The 19,791-nt window shown below is 34.5% G+C and overlaps 2 protein-coding genes across 2 annotated transcripts; one reads left to right on the forward strand and one right to left on the reverse strand.

The window, feature by feature from the left end:
* HDAC3 (histone deacetylase 3) lies at positions 1–9,999 on the reverse strand. Its single transcript, XM_088267998.1, has 7 exons — positions 9,398–9,999; positions 8,642–8,830; positions 6,648–6,922; positions 4,777–4,964; positions 3,869–4,012; positions 3,079–3,188; positions 1–1,836 (listed from the first exon to the last, which is right to left on the reverse strand). Exons 1-7 carry the CDS (start codon positions 9,636–9,638, stop codon positions 1,658–1,660), a joined length of 1,326 nt encoding a protein of 441 aa, XP_088124124.1. The 5' UTR covers positions 9,639–9,999; the 3' UTR covers positions 1–1,657.
* Positions 10,000–10,965: 966 nt separating this feature from the next.
* On the forward strand, positions 10,966–14,802 carry unc-119 (unc-119 lipid binding chaperone). Its single transcript, XM_088268004.1, has 3 exons — positions 10,966–11,503; positions 14,024–14,196; positions 14,456–14,802. Exons 1-3 carry the CDS (start codon positions 11,139–11,141, stop codon positions 14,572–14,574), a joined length of 657 nt encoding a protein of 218 aa, XP_088124130.1. The 5' UTR covers positions 10,966–11,138; the 3' UTR covers positions 14,575–14,802.
* The last annotated feature ends 4,989 nt before the right edge of the window (positions 14,803–19,791 follow it).

Genomic DNA, 19,791 nt, shown 5'->3' on the forward strand with positions numbered 1-19,791 from the left:
TTTTTCTTTTTTTATCGATCTTTTTCAATCGATTTTTCTTTTATCAAGAACAAAAACAACAAAAAAGTATAATTTATAAAAAAGCCACTACAATTTAGTAAATAAGAAATAAAAATAATTTTGTATGGACATTTTTAAAAAAAACAGTATGTATAACTAAGTGATGATTGCAAGACACCTTTTTAACCCTTGGTCTACCACTAAGAAAACCTTCGATAACCACAGTTTTCTGTCCAATGTAAAGAAGGCTACTTTTTTTTACTGGTTACCCTCATGTATGTTACATATTATTATTTCCGTTAATTTACGTATTATAGAGTTTAAATAATCTCCACATTAACTTCACTTGGTAGACAGAGGATTAAGCAACGATTTCCCTTTCGAAGTGTCCTAAATTTAAAAAAATGCCATATATAGAAAGCAGTTTCATATACATTTCGAAACATATTTTGTTTTCCTTATATACACGGGAACAACATGGTTCTAACATGATATCAACCTTTAAACGCCCATACCCATTGGTGCCTTATGGGATCGTGGATCTCCGTTGTTCAATGCCTTATGGTGCTCTGCAACCAGTGCTTCACAAACAGTGTGCCGTGAGCCGGATACAGGTGTGCCGTGGTCAAATTCATCAAATTCAATGTATTTGACATTTTACACTTTTTCATTATTTATTTAAAAATACACAATGACAAATTGTTTTTCATAATATTGTCTTGTATTGTAAATATTTTTATTAATTTAAGGAATAATCCACAAAGCCTCTATTTTTAAAGGCTTATCTGCAGGTAGTATAGTAAGGATTATTATTAAACCATATCCGCTCCCTAGGTGGAGCATTTGGAGTCCACAAACTGTCTCCAAGATTTTCTGTCGGCTGCCAGCTCCCTTGAATCCTCCCAAGTCAGATCCGCGTCCCGAAGTTCTGACGAGAACTGCCGACGAATTGTCAGCAGTGGTCGTCCTGGGCGGTGCGAACCTGATGCCTTGTAAAAGAGGCAAGCTTGATTAAGGCTCTCAGGAGGCATGCGGAGTACATGGCCAAGCCAACTGAATCGCCTTTTCTTGACGACAGTTGTGACCAAGTTTTGCTGCGTCCTACGCCTCATCTCTTCATTCCTCACAAAGTCAAACCACCGCATGCCTAGAATTCTCCGCAGACACCTATTTTCAAAGCTGCTCTGGGCCCTTTAAGTAAGGATAGGGATAGGGAGGTTTTGAAAATAAATCATTCTTGAATTTATTTTGCAATTGGCGTGAATCTAACCTCCGACGCCAGTTACGCAGTCGAGCGTCTACCCAACTACGCCTACCGTGGTATTCTATTTTACAGTTTTCAAAACTATACAATAATTATTACAACCAAATAATTTTTCAATGGTCTATATATTTTAGCTTTTGGTGTGCCGCGGAATTCTAGGAAGAATTTTGGTGTGTCGTAGACTAGAAAACGTATGCGGAGTAATGCTGAACAGGAACAGTGATTATGCTATGTTTTGTAATCGGATTATACGGATATCTGACAATATAATTTTTTGCAAATATTTCGCAAAACATTGCTCAGGCAGTGAGTTATCTCTATTGCGCATGGCACACGGGCGCTTAAAGGTTTAAGTAAAATATCCTTTGTACAATACTAAACATCCTAATGTAACTACATTTCTTGCTTTATGGACGGAATCGGTATCCTCTCTATAGAAGACTTGTCATTATCCTTTTCACTGTCGTAGAACTCGTTTTTGCAATCCACCATCTTGTCGGCGTCTTCCTGGCTGATGCGTATGTCGGGATCCGATTCTTCCTTGATTCGTTCTTCTTTCAGAAAACCGTCACCTGTATCACAAGTATATTTTTCAGTGTAGCCATTCGAAAACTAACTACCATATCGCTCACTCCTTTCAACAACGTCATAAATCAAAAAACTTGATTTTTCAGGAGAATGTTTTTAAAGTTTAAAAATATAACACAATGTATTAAAAATAAATATCAAGCCACTTATTGAACTTTTTACTGTACAACAGATCTTTTTAGGTAAAACCTGAAGGTTTTTTCTTCATTTGAAAAATATTTTGTATATTTAAAAAAAATAATTAAACAATACTTTTTCTTCAAAATGCAAAAACAACATTTTCTGCCCTGTAGCGGGTAAATATTAAGTTAAAAATATGCCTCTTTTGCTGGGATATAGTACATTTTCTGGGCATTTTGAAAACATGCATAACTGAAAATCAAAGATTTTTGATTTATGACGTTCTAGAAAGGATTGAGCGGTATGTTCTTTCCTACTCCGAGAATTCTAAGATATGGCAATGAATACGGGCCATTAGTTGATATTTTTAGTACATCAATAAACATCTTTAAGTCAAAATTTAAAGAATACTTTTTGGATCTCTTGGTATGAATTTTATTTCGATTATTAGCTTCCCTAATTTGTACCAATTTTTTTTAAACCAAGTTTTGCATTTGTTTTATAACTTATACTTATCTTTTCATTTTTCATTATTGTTATTTTTATTTTATATCATTTATTTTTAATTTCTATGTAATCTATTTGAATTTTTAATTTCAATGTTATTTTTTGTAAAAGGCAGTAATGCCGTAAATAAATAAATAAAAATAATTATACATAAGTTTAAAATTCTTATACTTATAATTAATAGCAATACAATAATTATACATACATAACTTTATAATTATTTTTCGGTGATATTAAATAAATATGAGAGTGAAAATCACCCATATTTCAATAAATCCAGCATGGTAGCCAAAGGTGCTGACTATGGAGGTGGACGCGTATTCAAATGCAAAGTTTTGTCAAAAATTCAAAGCAATTGGCAAACAACTTTAGGATATTATATATTTTTAACAAAGAACATTTATATTTTAATTTATATAGATCAACAAGAGCGAGTTTATGCGGATTAATTTGTTTGCCGGGCGTTGGATAATTGAATATATGGGAATATGGAGAACATTTTGTCAGAGTGAAGAGCCCTTGAGGTAGTATGTATTTTACCAAAATGGCACTATGTAAATTATCCAAAATTATTATTATTATTATAGTATGAAACATACCTGGTACTTGATGCATTTGCACACTGGGGGCGTGCTGACACATCTTCAAATTGTCGTAAACGTGCTTCGTAATGGTCTCCAAATAAAGTTTACTGTTGGCATTATCTTGTCTGGAAATAAAATAAAAACATTTCCTTAATTTATTTATTCATAGATTTGGCTTTTAATCTATAGAACTCTATTTTAATTTATATATTAAATGTTAAAATCAAACACTGATTTTTTTAATCAACTAAATTATATTTTACTATTGATAAACACATATAAATAATTTTTGTGACAGTTGTTTCGCCTTGTTATGGGATTTTCAAACGAATGTGAAGATTAAATGGACCGATGATCCTTATATAGCTTTACATTTCCTTAATTTCGTTAATTGATTCAGCAGTAACATTTATCCATTTTTAATTTAAGTTTACTTGATGAATACCACTATTTCTTAAAATCTATTGTGTTTGAAAATTATGTGGAATGCATCAAAACGAGTGTCACATTAGATTTGAAGAAAAAGTGGTATTTACCAGATAGAACTTGAATAAAAACATTATTTGAAATTATAAAGATGTCAGGTGAAAGTGGTCAGGTTAGGAGACGTAACAATCGGCGGGTATGTATGAGGAGATGCATGAACTTGGAAGAGGCGAAGAATGTTTGCAAGGACAGAGTGGTGTGGCGCTCTATTCTCTCTGCCTACCCCTGCGGAGAAGCGGCGTGATGGTAAGTTAATTAGTTATAAAGATGTCCCAAAGTACATAAATATATTTTTTTAATGAGAAGCTGCTCTACTAACCTTGTCGCTATGTCGGGATGCAGAGTGAAGTCGGGCGCAAAGTATTCTAAATATTCTGTGTACGGAAGCTCATTGGATATATTCTCGTCAACTAGCAGCGACGTCTCGTAGGTCCAACATCTTGCTACGTTTCTGAGCGTGTAACTGGAAATAATTTAATTTATTACATTATTTTTTTGACATCTCAACATAGATGAAAAAGAATATGGAAGTCTGGAGCGTCATAGGCTGGGTTAAGTGATCACTTTACAGATGTAACATTCACCAATTCTACCCATGATCGACAACTGTACATTACTCAAATTCTCGGAAATTCTATAGTATCAAATTTCAAAACATTGTACTTGAATCACTAAAATTTCCACTAGAGACGTCTATTGGTGAGATGAAGAAGCTTTTTTTACAAGCTTTTTTTGAAGAAGCTTTTTTTACATAGAATTTTTAATGTAATTGATATATTTTCAAAAATAATCAAATTGGCATGAAAAGATGTTTAATTAGTCAGCTAGATCCAATTCCGACCCGACGTTGGCCAGTACACAGACGCTTCCAGAACCCCGACCAGCACAGCAGACAGACACGGAACAGTGAGAAGACATTTGCAGAAAATGCCCAGTCATCGCATTTCCCATTCAACCATTACTCATCGGCACTGTATTACGGATCCCTTTCACAAGTGCTAAGGGTTAAAGCGCTTGTGCACTACACGGAATTTTACTGTCCGACGACTAAAATAGTTTAGTGTGATCGTTTAGTGCACCGCGATCAGGCACAGATCTAGCGCACCGATCCGGAAAAAGACGGACAAGTGCATAAGCCAATCATCCGTTTTTTCATGCTAACCAGACTGCCGGACAGTAAAATTCCGTGTAGCACACAAACGCTATTAGTATATACGGAGGACTCACCCCCCTCCCCCGACCACGAGCGTGGGCACGTTGAGCGCCTTGACGAAGCGCACGCACTCGCCGTGGCCGCGCGTGGACAGGGAGAAGCAGCCCAGCCGGTCCCCGGCCAGGGAGTCCGCGCCGCACTGCAGCACGATGGCCGTCGGCTTGTAGAACTCCATCACGTTGGAGATCACTGGCTTGAACACCTGCCAAATAACACACAATTCATAACTTCATTAACCGGTTAACTGCCGGCAGGTATATGTATGGCGGTACCCAGCACGCCGCGAATTTTTTGACAAAAATAAAACCTTCTAAAAACATTGTTATTAAAAGTGTATTAACGTTTATTTATAAAACTTGCCAAATAAGTGAAGAGCGCGCCTGTCGTTCAGTCATTTATCCATAATCATAAAATTAATTGTTCATGGTGCAGGGTTGTCACAAAATTTGTAATAGAAAATATGAAAACTAAATTATATGTCAAAAGTAATTGTTTATGTTAGTTTAATATTAAAAGTATACAAACACATACAATATGATTGTAAAAAAATTAAAAATTAAAAATCATCAGATTCGGCAGTGACGGCAACTCAGGGATTATTGGACAACCCTGAGCGCAATAGTTGTTCCGACGACAAAGCTCTCTTTAATTTACGTTTAAAGTGCTAAAAACAAATTCTGTTTCAATTCTAAGTATGCAAAGATATTCTCAATAGATGTCACTATGCGTTCAATATATTTGTACATTTTAAATATTTGATTTTCTTTACTAAAAGCCCATTTAAAACGGCACGTCTTAAGACGTCATTTTTGTATGAGCGGCGCTCCAGTCACAGAAAATTATGCGTCTTAAGACGCTCTTGGCAGATAACTGGTTAATTGATTCGGCAGTCACTTTGTGGTAAAATCTACACATTTCTAATTTAAATACGGTGTTTCAAAATGATGCGGAATGCATCGAAACAAGTGTTACAATAGATTTTAAGAAATAGCGGTATTTACTAAGTAAAACCTATCTATAAAAAAAACAATTCATAACCCCTACGGATCTGCTCGGTGCTATGGCACGGAGAACAAACTAAGTAACCATCACTGAGAATAGAACAACACATAACTCTGTCTTTACAAACATTCTTCACCTCTTCCACACTCATGCATTTCCTCAAACATACCCACTGATTATTCCTTAAAACACTCCTGACTTAACCAAGCCTAAGTATTTGACGTATTTGATCATACTAAGTTTTTCTCAATTACACTCCGATTTCCAACTACATTCGCCTCATTTTTTTTTGACACCTCAACATAGATGAAGAAGAATATGGAAGTCTGAAGTAGTGAATTCAAGCACTATGTATCGAATTTGAACAATATATATAGGAGTTTAAAGAATTTGAGTAGTGTGGTTGTCAATTATAGGTAGAATTGGTGAATATTAGATGTGTGTAAAGTGACCACTTTCACAGCCTATGACGGTCATAAGCCCCGTTAATTAATATCTGTGCCTTTGACCAAATTAACCATTCCACTCACACCGAGCCCTTCGTTTCACTTTGATCTCCACCGACCATTCGCCACTACCTCGACTTCGAAATCTTCTGGGACTTGACTATCGCTTCGCTCACTGGACAACGAATCGACAACTACACGGACCTACGCATCTCTACCGAGCTCATAACTTTCGGGATTTACGACCCCGAGAGCGACGGAGCGGAGAAGTCACAGCCACACCTATACAGTCTAGCGGTGTGTTAGTGCTGTTAGTGTGTTAGCGCTGTTTGTGCGACACAATATTAATGTTTAGATGGCTAAAAACCTGTTACATTAAGGTTTGCTTTCATAAAAAGTAAATAGATTATTTAATAAATAAATGTCTGTGATCTGACCTGCACGTAGCTCTGGTCGTCGATGCCCTCCTTGAGCGGCACGTTGACGGAGTAGTAGCGCCCGCTCTCCGCGCCGATCTCGTACATGTCCCCCGTGCCCGGGAAGAAGTAGTTGCCGTACTTGTGGAAGCTCACAGTCATCACGCGGTCCGTCAGGTAGAAGGCCTCCTGCACGCCGTCCCCGTGGTGCACGTCGATGTCGATGTACAGCACGCGCGCGTGGTACTTTAGCAGCTCCAGGATGCCGATCACTATGTCGTTCACGTAGCAGAAACCTACGCAATACACCAATATGGAGCCTCCAATAGTGATTGGGAAATACAAATGAAAGCAAGGAGGTAATGAAATTTGATTTGCAATACATACAATTTGAATATGCGATATTTATCATAACAACAGATTTTTTTTTTAAATTCTATTATTTAAACCATATCCGCTGTGGTCAAATTCAATGTATTTGACATTTTACACTTTTTCATTATTTATTTAAATACACAATGACAAATTATTTTTCATAATATTGTCTTGTTTTGTATATATTTTTATTTAAGGAATAATAATTTATTTTTATTAATTTATTGAATGGCTGAAGCCTTTAAGATAATACATATTTACAGTATCTAATATAAAAATACACTAATAGAGAAACAAAAAGTATTGTAACAAATAGTCTTATAACATAAAATCATAATTTAAAAAATAAAATAACAAGTAGTAAGCACTAGTAGATGATTTTCCCCAATTCATTCACCGTGAAGCGCCCTTGAGGTATTTTTTTACGAAAATGGCGCTATATAAGTTATCCAAATTTATTATTATTATTATTATTTCGTGTATTTGGGTAGTATGATTTCTAGGGATGGAAAGATTGATAAAGACATAGAAAGGAGAGTGAATGCTGGGTGCAAAGTGAATGGTGCACTGAAATCAGTTATAGCAAATAAAAACCTATCAGCGGAAGCTAAACTGGCAGTGCACAACGGAGTCCTGGTTCCAACTCTAATGTATGGAAGTGAAACATGGAGTTGGCAAAAGGATGAAAGTAGACTGAATGCAGTCGAAATGCTATCTCTCAGAAGAATGTGCGACAAAACGATGTATAATAGATGTGCGAATAGTGAAATAAGGAAGGAATGCAAAGCTGAGATAAGCATTATCGATAAAATTAAGAAAGGTGTGTTGAGATGGTTTGGACATGTAGAACGAATGAGTGAGGAAAGAACGGTAAAACAAATTTATGAGGCGAATGTTAGTGGGAAAAGAGAGGAAGACAAGCAGAGGAAGACCTAGAAAAACATGGCACGATCAGGTATGCCAAATACTTGAAAGTGGTCAGGTTAGGAGTCGTAACAATCGGCGGGTATGTATGAGGACATGCATGAACGTGGAAGAGGCGAAGAATGTTTGCAAGGACAGAGTGGTGTGGCGCTCTATTCTCTGTGCCTACCCCTGCGGGGAAGCGGCGTGATGGTTAGTTAGTTAGTTAAGCACTAGTAAATACACGTCTCCTTCAAACACTATCGGCGAGCAGTAAGAGAGAGTGAAACACAACGTTTAAATTTATCCATTATAACATGGAGAAGAAATGCTGAGAAAGTACAGATTTCAAGGAGAATAACAATATATTAATTAAATCTATACTTTCAAAAGCATTGCCTAAGGAATAGGCCGGCTTCAGAAAAGACGAAATTTTAATTTTAATATCAAAATTTGTCAAAATAATTGTGAATTTACAATGAATTTTGATAAATTCATCTTTTTCTTCTTACCCTTGTCCGCACCCAATGGTGCATAGGGCACTGCATCATCAAAACAAAATTTATCATGATAGTTATTTACATGAAGGCGAGGTGATTACTCTTGCGCTTCAGGGGTAATATTAAATAAATACTAGTGTTGTCATTTTTACCCCTTACCCCCTTCGGAATCGAACCCGGGACATCCTAACCATTACACCACAGAGGAGGACATTTAGACTAGCACAAAGTATTTACCCGAAGCCTCAAACTTCTTGGCGTGATGAAGTCCGCCCGACCAGTTGATGGCGATGTCGCAGGCCCCGTTGTTGAGCTTCATGGCTCCCTCCAGAGAGGCTCCCGTGTACATGGAGCAGAAGTCAAACAGCCCCTCGAACACCGGACAGTCGTCCCCCACATTGAATAGGGTCAGGTACTTTGTGAAACCTGCACCAAATCATTTTTATACCATTCAATATATAAAAATATATAGCTCTGTAGACTAGACTCGAAACAAGAAATACATTTGTTTGAGTATGAGTGATCTTCAGTCTTCAAACCCTTATCCGCACCCCAATGGTACATAGGGCGCTGCATCATATAAACGCAATTCCATCTTGATTGTTAACACATGAAGGAAAGGTGATTAGCCCTCCGCTTCAGGCACCAGTCCAGGGTAATATTGAATAAATATTAGAGTGAAAAAATCACTTATTTGACCCCCTGGGAGTCTAATCCGGGACTTCCAGAACGGTAGCCGAGCGTGCTGACCATTACACTACGGAGGCGGACATATGAGTATGTATAAGCGATACTATGTACAATATAAAAAACATTTAGTAAATACATCTCTGAACACAAATTAAATTGTCTATGGCCTTTTTAGATTTGTGCAATAACACTGATGTATGTAAGTCTATGATAGAATGTGTATATTATTTGAAGAACCACTCGTACTACACCATTATCGTATTTTAAATATACCGAGTACAACTTTAAATAGGTTAATCTTACTTTGTATGTTCTGCGGCGTTACTCTTTGTAGGAATTCAATGTAGTCTTCACTGTGAAATCTTCTCATATCATGTGAACTGGCTCTGTAGGGCCTATAAATCTGCATTTTATTATGAAGTCCATAGTTTAAAACTAAACTGTGAATAACAGCCAACCTATGCGGCTTCATTGGATGCCCAGGTCCGTAATGAAAATTCCCAACGTCCGCGTTATAAAAATACGACACTCTTCTATTACTCATCTTGTTTTTTTTTTAATAATATTTATTCAGAACCTTGAGAGTAAAAGTATTCTTTAAATTGCAAAATTATGAAAAGAACAAAAGCTATGCATAATAATCTCAAAGTAAGATTGAAATCGTTGATCATGTCAGATTTAAAGGTTAGGTTGCGACAATTTTAAAGCACTACGATTACTTTAAAATGAATCATTAAGTGAAAACTCGCAGAAATATGGTCACTTTGAATATTCATCTTTACACGTATTTATTATAAATTATCAAAAAAACTGTGCCGAGATTGAAACGAAATAAATATAAATAACACTAAAAAGGACGCCGCGTCAAAATGACAACCTGCGATACGTATTTTTACTCTATCATTGTCTATGTTTATCGCACACGTTATTTTTCCCAAACTCGATTTCTACATTCGGAAAACTACCGTGAGGGGCAAGGATTGTGTTCTGATTTTAAAAATGTCCATGATAAATTAATTTTATAATAATCACATCGATTTTATATTTTTTTATCAATTTTTAACTCTCAAAGATATTTTGAAATCGAATAAACAGTGAGAAATAAAATATATTTTACTGAATACTATTTGCCATCAATTATTTCGGATATTTAAATATTAAAAACATTTGAAATAATCTAAGGGTATGGCAGAAATAACAAGGCTGTTATCCTCTTTCGCATTGTCTGTTGGAGCAGATCTATGTGCATCACTAAATTTATCTGAACTACGTAATAACGCGTTTATCACGCTTCTCCTATAATCGCAATGGATTTAGGAAAGGGTTCTTAAATTTTTATCAATTGATTCCAGAGTCGCGATGCGATAATTGTTAATTTTAAATTAAAATTTTACTTGGTTTATACCACTATTTTTTTTAATCTATTGCGCATGTGGTTTCGATTCATTCAACATCATTATCAAACACCGTATGAGTCTAAAAAATTTTAGAGCTTAGGACGTTGAAGAATGAAAAGGAGGGCAAAAGTTGTTTTTTGTTGTTGTTATCAGTGGGAACATTATGTCTCTCACTTTATAATATACTAGTCAGTATCCTGCATCCCTCATCCCTCAACGTTCAAAAGCCACAAGCGAAAAAAAATACCAAGCTTTCTTTACATACAATGTTTGATAATGCCAATTAATCACAACACGTGCCAGAATATATTTAAAAAAATGCTTGTAATTGCCAAGTAAATTTAGATTAACGATGGATAAATGTTGTTTAGTCGTAAATATAAAAAAAAACCATCACTCCAATCAAAGGGAAAATGTTTAAAAAATACCCCATCTTTGATTTCATTTTTAAATACATTTATGGCTTCTGAAATTCCTTTCGAAAAAGTGTCGAGGATTGTTGTCATTTGTGGTTGTCAGGTAGTAAAATTGTAGAATTTGACGTTTCTGTTCGATAATTGGCGATCAATTAGTGAAATTAATTTTTCAACGGCGTCGTCACTTTCGTAGGGGCTAAAATAAACCTTTAAAATACTAAAATTATTAAGATGAGCGTTCTCAGCAAAAAGTGTGGCCCTCTGACCTCAAATCACTCGCTAGAATCGAAAGAAGGAATCGCGCCTTGTACGATCACTCCTGACGATGTTTTACGGCTAACAAATATAACAGATAATTATCTGTGTAGTCCAGAGGCTAATGTATACGATATTGATTTTACGCGGTTCAAGATTCGCGATTTGGAGACGGGCACCGTGCTGTTTGAAATAGCGAAGCCTCCATGCGAACCTAACAATGAGACCGGTGAAGGGGGGGAATCGGAGAACCAGGACGAGCCGCTGGACCCTAACGCTGGGAGGTTCGTCCGTTATCAATTCACTCCCCAATTCCTGAAGCTCAAGACTGTCGGAGCAACGTGAGTATAGCAAATTTTACTTATGCAAATTGAAGTTATAAAACTTTTTTTCCTTTTGGTGAATTTCATCAATATTTTTTACCGATATTTCAATGGCTCATAACAGCCAGACACATTTTTCAACAATATTCCTAGTCTGTATGTTTAATCTATAGCCGCCCAGTGGTCCTTTAAAGGAGCGCAGATTTGCATTGTTCAATGCACATTTCGCTATTGGATTATTTACAATGCAATTGACTTCAAAATATTTTTTTTTGTTCTGATCAGCTTTGTATTTTTTTTTATGAATACATTTATTTACATGGAAAACATCAATTATTCATAGAATTTTATCTACCAATGGTTACGCACATTGGGAGGGCGCTATCTTTACTCTATCATATCTCCTTGTGTATTGACTTTTTAATCTTGCATTCATTGTTTTCCTGCATTCATAATTTATTTTAATAGGTCCCTTTAAAAACTATAGACAGTTTCACTATACATTCATCACTGAGCTTGAATGTTCTCCTCAAACAGTTTTTCTTCTTCTTCTTCTTCTTTTTCTAGATCCTAAGATCTGTTTGTGCGTCCGCTTGTAGCTCTTGGGATGTTGACTCCCAGCTGTCTTTCCACCTTTTTGGAGGTCTGCCTGGGGGTCTGCGTCCTTCAGGGATTCCCTGAAGAGCGATACGTTGAAGTCTGTCATCTGACATTCTGTTTACATGATCATTCCAGTATCGCCTTCGTTGTTGTCCCCACCTCACGATATCCTCCGTCTTGCACATGCTCCGGATGTCGGTATTTCTTACTCGGTCTCGCAATGTGTTTCCAGTTATGGATCGGAGAGTCAACCAGTTTTATGATAATGTTTAATAACCCTTCTCCCTGGCTGTCCATCTCCCGTCAATAACTTAACCAATCTGACAGAACCGGCCCCGAATTCAAAGACCTGAGAAGGAACACCAAGCAGACTCTAACTGCTCTAATGAGGGACTAGTGCAGTGGTTCTTAACCCTTTCGTGGGCGGTGGGAAGATGTATTCCCACCTAAGGAAATGGCACAAAAAAGTCATTGGGAAGCAGTGTTTTCACTTGGATTATACTAATGTCAACTGCTGACATATTCTGGAATCTTTTCCAATCAAATATTTTACTAACGGTCAGTTTTCGACAGTACATCGTTCGGAGTGGACATAGTCGAGATTTTTTGTGTCAGAATTCGGAGTTTTTTTCGAATAGTTTTATTCAGCGTTAAGTGCTTTCTAAGCTATCAACTGTTATATTTCTATCACGGTATGTATTCCTGTTTACATTGATTTATAAATATCTGAAAACACGCACGTCGTTAATTTATAATCAAGTGTCAAAGTGGTGGGAAATTTATATCCCACGGAACTAAATGTGACCAAAATTATTAGTGTATATTTTTTTGAAATTTTTATATTTTTTTAAAGTTATGTTACTGTTTACTTTCATTATTATATTTAGATGGCTAAAAATGGAATGCGCTCGAAGATATGGAAGAAAGATTGAAATATTTCCATTGTTTGCCTTCCGACGAAGAATATTCAGATTATAAGGAATAAAGTTTGTCCACCAAAGGGTTAACCTGGGTTCGATCGAACCCTAAGGGTTCGGTGAGGCAATCTCACGCATTCGGCGGAAGTCAAAATACACATTCGACTAATTGTACCTGGGATATTATAAAAAATAATACGACGTACGATATATTCATTGATCCAATAGATCTAGTATATTATTTGAAAGGAATATATCAGTCTAGCAATAAAAATAATACAAGAGATCAAATGCTAAAACAATGCACGTACTCCTCATCTTACATTTTTTTACTGGAATGGGACTTCAAATAAGTCATAACAAATCGCCCACTCCTTTCAAGAACGTCATAAATAAAAAACTTGATTTTTCAGGAGAACATTTTTAAAGTTTAAAAATATAATACAATGTATTAAAAATAAATATCAAGCCACTTAATGAACTTTTTATTGTGCAACAGATCTTTTTAGGTAAAACCTAAAGGTTTTTTCTCCATTTGAAAAATATTTAGTATATTTCAAAAAATAGTTAAACAATACCTTTTCTTCAAAATACAAAAAAAAACACTTTCTGCCCTGTAGCTGGTAAATATTAAGTTAAAAATATGCCGCTTTTGCTGGGATATAGTACATTTTCTGGGCATTCCGAAAGTATGCACAACTTAAAATTGTCGATTTTTGATTTATAACGTTCTTGAAAGGAGTGAGCGAAATGTACTAAATCTATTGTCATAACGTGTCGTCATTGCCAAGTGTGCATTATTTATTTATTTTTTTTATTAGTGAAAATCGTGATAAAATGGTTTTGCTCATTTTGTGCACCTATGTATAAATGTTTAGAATTTGAAAAAAATCACATAATATTTTTTTAATTGACGGTTCGGTGAACGCACATTTGAAACTGGTGGGTGTCAGTACCTCCCATCCAGGTTAAAACCACTGGACTAGTGTATTTTGTAAATTTAAAGTTGACTTTGTTTCAGTGTGGAGTTCACAGTCGGGAGTCGTCCTGTAAATCACTTTCGCATGATAGAACGCCATTTCTTCAGAGACACCCTCCTGAAGACATTTGATTTTGAATTTGGATTTTGTATTCCGTACTCGCGCAATACATGCGAACATATTTACGAATTTCCTACTTTGCCGCCTGATTTGGGTAAGTTCCTACCAGTTTATTCATCTTATTTATGGTCCATTGCTTTGAATTAAATTCTTTGTTTGATAATGTCTTGATAAGACAAAACGCGCCACAATAAACATCATTATATATATTTAAATGAAAGTAGAATTCAATCCGAAAAGCTTGTTTAATTTTGGATATATTACCCAAAAACTTAAGTTAGAATTCCACCAACTGTTTGCAGTGACAATAAATAGCATGTGATATTGAAATATGAATTTTTTCCATTTTTTAGTGGAGGAAATGATCGGCGCTCCTTTTGAGACGTGCTCCGACAGCTTCTACTTTGTGGAGGATCGGTTGGTGATGCACAACAAGGCTGACTATGCGTACAACGGCGGTCTCACTAACTGAACCTAATGATAGCTCTCCACACACCTGTACCGTCTAACTGTACTTATCTTCTTTACACAATTCGGCTCGTCATTATACATGAAGTCGGTCGACGGACACGCTTATTTCACAATTATTTAAAAATTAATTGTACGAGAAGAAAAAAAAACACTTTGATAGCCTCTTTAAATACGGCCGTCATTCAAACATTTGGCCTTCTATTGAAATTATCAAGTTAATATAATAAAACAACAACTTTATAGTTTATTTCACTTTTGTTTTATTTGGCCAGTGATCAGATTTCGTCATTTCCGATATTATTAGACTGGTGCGAGGCTAGACATTATTTTATGTTATAAACGCAACAAGACTGGATGGAAAACCATGATTTATTATAAATTTTCTTATGTAATGAATTTAAGTAGTATAATTTAAATAAAATTTTGTTTTATAGTGATTTTAAAACAAAGTTATATTTTAATTATAAAATGGAAAATCATTAAGTAATTGCTACAAATATAAATTAAATTTATGTAGTATATTTTAATAAAAATTATTATTTTAACACACTTCTTTAATTCATTACATCTGAAAATTTTTATGAAACCACCTGCTTTTTTGTGTATAGAACAGAGTTTTGTGTAGCCTCCCGCCAGACTGGTTTATGCCAGTAACATCGTCAGACTGGTCAGAAGGTCTGTTGGAAACATTTTTTATATAGATTTTTAGATGAATCATGAAATCAGGAATTTGTTAATTGTAAATTATTCATATAGGCCTGGCGGGTTGGGCTTGGCCGCATGTATATCCGGCCAAGCCAAAACACTCTGGTATTATTAAATAATATAATTTCAAGGTTCCAAATGACACCAGCGGTTCTAAAATGTTTTTTCTTCTTCTCCGTACCTTTTGAATACTTTTATTCGGCAACTATTGAAACAAATTCACGTTTTTGTGTGATATTCTACAATTTAAGACACGGGATTTGAAATAATAAGTTAAGTTAGATTTTAAGTATTTCGCATTTAAAATTGAAGAAAAAGGATTACATTCCATGGTAAAAATATCATTCCATTTTTCCTTACTTACTAACTTACGAATTTTAAAATATGAATTTAGGTTTTCGCAATTATTATCAATACAGTACATATTTTTAGATTATACCGTGTATAACTTACAGGAACCTCCTTCAGCGCTGTGTGGCACTTGTAATGGTGCCCACAACATAATGAGGAATAATAACACACGGTCTTCTTCTTCTTCATGAGCCCTCTGTCCTCCACAGCTGGATATAGGCCTCTTCCCTTTCATTCCATTTCTTCTGGTCGGTTGCTGCTTGCAGCCAGTTTCTACCCCCCACAGCGACTATGTCGTCGGACCATCTCTTTTGGGGTCTTCCGACACCTCTTTTGTTCTCCCAAGGTCTCCATCGTAAAATTAATAACACAAGGTATAGTCCTAAAAATATACATTTTAAAAGTCTGATTCCAGAAAAAAAAAAGTTTAAGATGCAAAATTTTGGTTGTCGTATTATAATGCAAAAAAGCACAAGTCACGTTTCAATTATAATATGTGTGGCTGAGATGATTCGAATTGTTTGATAAGTAGTAATTTTAAAAAGTCAATGTGATACGTACGTATATTGGAGTTTTCACAATTAAAAATAAAAATCACTGAAGCGGTGCACTGTTTCAGATGGTGATACTATATTTAGTACTGTTTGAATGTAGCGTAATAAAAGCAACACTAATGCGTCATTTATTTATTGTAAAAAGACTAATCTTTTAGGATATTTTCTGAATATATATTTTTATTTATTCTCAGGAAAAGAACGACTATTGTAAAAAATATGCAATAGAGCAGTGATCTCAATGCTTTTTTGACCGGATACCCTTCAGACAAAAAGAATCAAATTGTACTCCCTAATTGTGTAAAAAAAAATTAGTAATGTGGTTGTCAGTCATGGGTAGACTGGTGAATGTTACACATTGTGTAAAGTGATCACTTGAAGCAGCCAATTACAAGTTGTAAGCCCTGTAATTGGCTGGACTTCCATATTCTTCTTTATCTATGTTGAGATATCGTTAAAAAAACAAGTAAACCACATGGCAAATCTATCACCACGCATGAAGTTATATACGAGTGATGATTCAATATTATAACATGTAGCCCACTTAGATAAGTGAATGTTGCAAATGAGAATGATTTTTATAAATAAAAAGGTAATCTTATTAGATCAGTTTATATGTAGAGTATGTCCAATCTATCATTTGTCCCAAATCTCAATACTCTATTGCAGTGCTCCGCAACCTTTTCTCACCTGCGACACACCAAAATTCTTCCTAGAATTCCGCGGCACACCTAAAGTTTTATTTCTATTGATTTGGCTTTTAATTTGTAGCACTCTATTTTAATTTATGCATTAATTGTTAAATCAAACACCGATTTTTTTAGTCAACTTGTTTTTTTATTGTTAAAAAACATATAAAAATTTATATTGTGACAATTGTTTCGCCTCGCATTTGATTGAAAATGCCATAACTAAGCGAAACAATTGTCAAAATATTAATTTTTATGTGTTTTTTCACAATAAAATACAACTTAGTAGACTCAAAAAATCTGTGTTTTAACTATTAATGCATAAAATACGTTGAAAAATGATGTATTCATAATTATTTTATAATTTTGAAATAAAAGACAATGTTATGAAAAATAATTTGTCATTGTGTGTTAACACACAATGACCAATTATTTTTGTATTTAATTACATAATGTAAAATTTAAAAAATGTCAATTACATTGAATTTGGTCGCGGCACATCTGAATCCTGCTCACGGCACACCATTGTGCCACGGCACACCGGTTGCGGAGCACTGCTCTATTGCAATGTTTTTTAAACTATTATTTTGACATTCCCAGTTTTTCCCAAAGTTTTTAAGGTACATAATCTCAAAAATGATACTTCATAATATACTTACTTAGTAACGTAGTTATTCTGAGATGTTTATGTATTTTTGGCTTTAAAATTATTTACTGTCTAAAATGGCTGTGTTTAATTATTCAAAAAAATATCAAGAATGTATTTAAGTAATGTATTCAACAAGTCTCCGGTCTATCAAGAATATTTTTTTTGAGAAATTAAATTTTTTCATCAACATGCTCTCCTTTAAGAGTGATATTTTCATTCCAACGCTCCTTTAACTTTTCTATGCATTTTTTATAGATCGATTTATCTTTACTCTCAAAGTAGGACACAGTTTCGAGAATTGCTTCTTCGTTTAAGCCAAATTTATTTGGCTTCAACAGTATTTTTCCCTATTAATAAAACAGTGTTTAACCACTTTAAATGCTTGGGTTTTTTCACAAAAATAGAACTAAAAATACCAGGTTATTTTACTTAAAGAGTTTACATAATTTAAAAGTTTTCCAGTTAAAAAACAAAATAGAAGCATTAAAAATGTAAAAACACTTGTAGTAACCCAATGTAGTAAAATTAAACAATTTTAACTATAATAATAATATATATTTAAAAAAAAAACAAGAAAAATAAAAACATAAGATTTAACACTCTTTATCATTCACTTTGTATACCACTTAAAATACCACAAAAAGATACTAAATACAAAAAAAAACATAAAATTTGGTAATTTATCGAAGAATTTCCAATATATTTCAATGAAAAGCATCAAGTGGCAACTGGCGAGATCTTATCTTATGTAACGCAAACAAATGGAAACACGCGAGCAGTGCTCGGGTTGGCACAATACAACACATGTGCCATCTGTGAACACTGCTCTTTCAAACAGTAAGTGGTTAATCAACACAATTCTATTCTATCCATTGTTTTAAAATTACAAAACTAGGGCCACTAAAACCTAACCTATAAAATAATTGTCTCGAAATTTAGGCACTTATTTTTTTGAAAGTAGGTCCTACTTTAGAAATCTTATGGATCTGTCAACAGTGTTGCCATATACGTGTCAGACCGGAGACTTACTGAGTGATGTGTTATTATTTGATTGTCCTGTGCATGTGTATAGGTGTATTTTGAAATTATGTTTGTGTAGGTGTTGAAGCTGATGCTTTGTAGTATTAGTGCCTCAAAGGTGTAAAGTGAGAAGGGAATGAATGACTATTGATATAAGAGCTTAATGAAAAAGTAGAAAAAAAAAACTTGATTTGATTCTAAGAAAAGATATACATATACAATATGATAAGAGATATCGATAGCAATTAAAAAATGATATTATTTTAATTTTATTATGAATTTATCTGATGAAATCTTTTCATTGATTATTAAACATGACATTGTTATGATTGGTTATCTCAAGATTCAAAACTATATTTGGTCGGCATTAAGCTATTAGAAAAAAGATTTATTCTGTAAACGTATCTGTAGAATGGTAAAAAATTATGTACATTACTTACTTTTCGGGCATGTCCGGCCCCATAGTGTAGTGATTAGCGCATTAGGCTAACGTGTTGGAGGTTCCGAGTTTGATTTCGAGGAAAATCAATATAAATATAAGTAATTTTTAACTGTTATATATTTAACTGTTATATTTAAGTATTACCCTGGAGTGGTACCTGAACGAAGTAAGGAACACGGTAACACCGCGTCTTTGCGATGCAGTATCTATGCACCATTGGATACACATAAAAGAGTTAAAAGAAAGAACAAAAATAGATTTGTAAAAAATTTAACTGAAAAACCTTACTTTTCGTATATTAACATCAATATTTCCCTCTCTCTTTTTTTCTATCTTTTACCCGCACCCAAAAGTGCATAAGGCTCTGCATCGTATATAGTATTCTCTTGATCGTTAATTACAAGAAGATAGGTGATCAGCCCGGCGCTTCAGGGTAATATCAAATAAATTTAAGGGTGAAAAATAACTTATATTTGTTTTGTCCCCCCTGAGAATCGAACCCGGGACCCTTGGCACGGTAGCCAAATAAGCCAACCACTACACTATGAAAGGGGTACATGAATATTTATATGGTTAAAATAGTCAATAATCCATTTTAATGCCTATATTGAATTTTATTTATCACCTGACAGACTTTCTAGTCATTTTGTTTAAGTATTATTATTAATGCCTGTTTATTCATGTTTTATTCATAATAATTTTCATTAAAACGAAAAGTAATTTATTGTTATCAATTATTGATTGTTGAAGAAGTTCAGTTCAGTTCAATTGAGAAACTTATAAGCTACACCTAAAAATAATTTCATAA

This window comes from Brachycentrus maculatus, unplaced genomic scaffold (assembly GCF_059751285.1).
Source record: "Brachycentrus maculatus isolate JH-2025_06_01 unplaced genomic scaffold, ASM5975128v1 h1tg000310l, whole genome shotgun sequence".
Taxonomy (NCBI): Eukaryota; Metazoa; Arthropoda; class Insecta; order Trichoptera; family Brachycentridae; genus Brachycentrus; species Brachycentrus maculatus.

What these genes read in the sequence shown, in the direction of transcription:
- HDAC3 (XM_088267998.1), bottom strand. Translation starts at nt 9,638, where the DNA reads ATGAGTAATAGAAGAGTGTCGTATTTTTATAACGCGGACGTTGGGAAT. An exon ending in CATCCCGACATAGCGACAAG is followed by an intron (nt 3,189 to 3,868) that starts GTTAGTAGAGCA and finishes TTTTATTTCCAG; the next exon opens with ACAAGATAATGCCAACAGTA. An exon ending in GCAAATGCATCAAGTACCAG is followed by an intron (nt 1,837 to 3,078) that starts GTATGTTTCATA and finishes CTTGTGATACAG; the next exon opens with GTGACGGTTTTCTGAAAGAA.
- unc-119 (XM_088268004.1), top strand. Translation starts at nt 11,139, where the DNA reads ATGAGCGTTCTCAGCAAAAAGTGTGGCCCTCTGACCTCAAATCACTCG. An exon ending in CTCAAGACTGTCGGAGCAAC is followed by an intron (nt 11,504 to 14,023) that starts GTGAGTATAGCA and finishes ACTTTGTTTCAG; the next exon opens with TGTGGAGTTCACAGTCGGGA. An exon ending in TACTTTGCCGCCTGATTTGG is followed by an intron (nt 14,197 to 14,455) that starts GTAAGTTCCTAC and finishes TCCATTTTTTAG; the next exon opens with TGGAGGAAATGATCGGCGCT.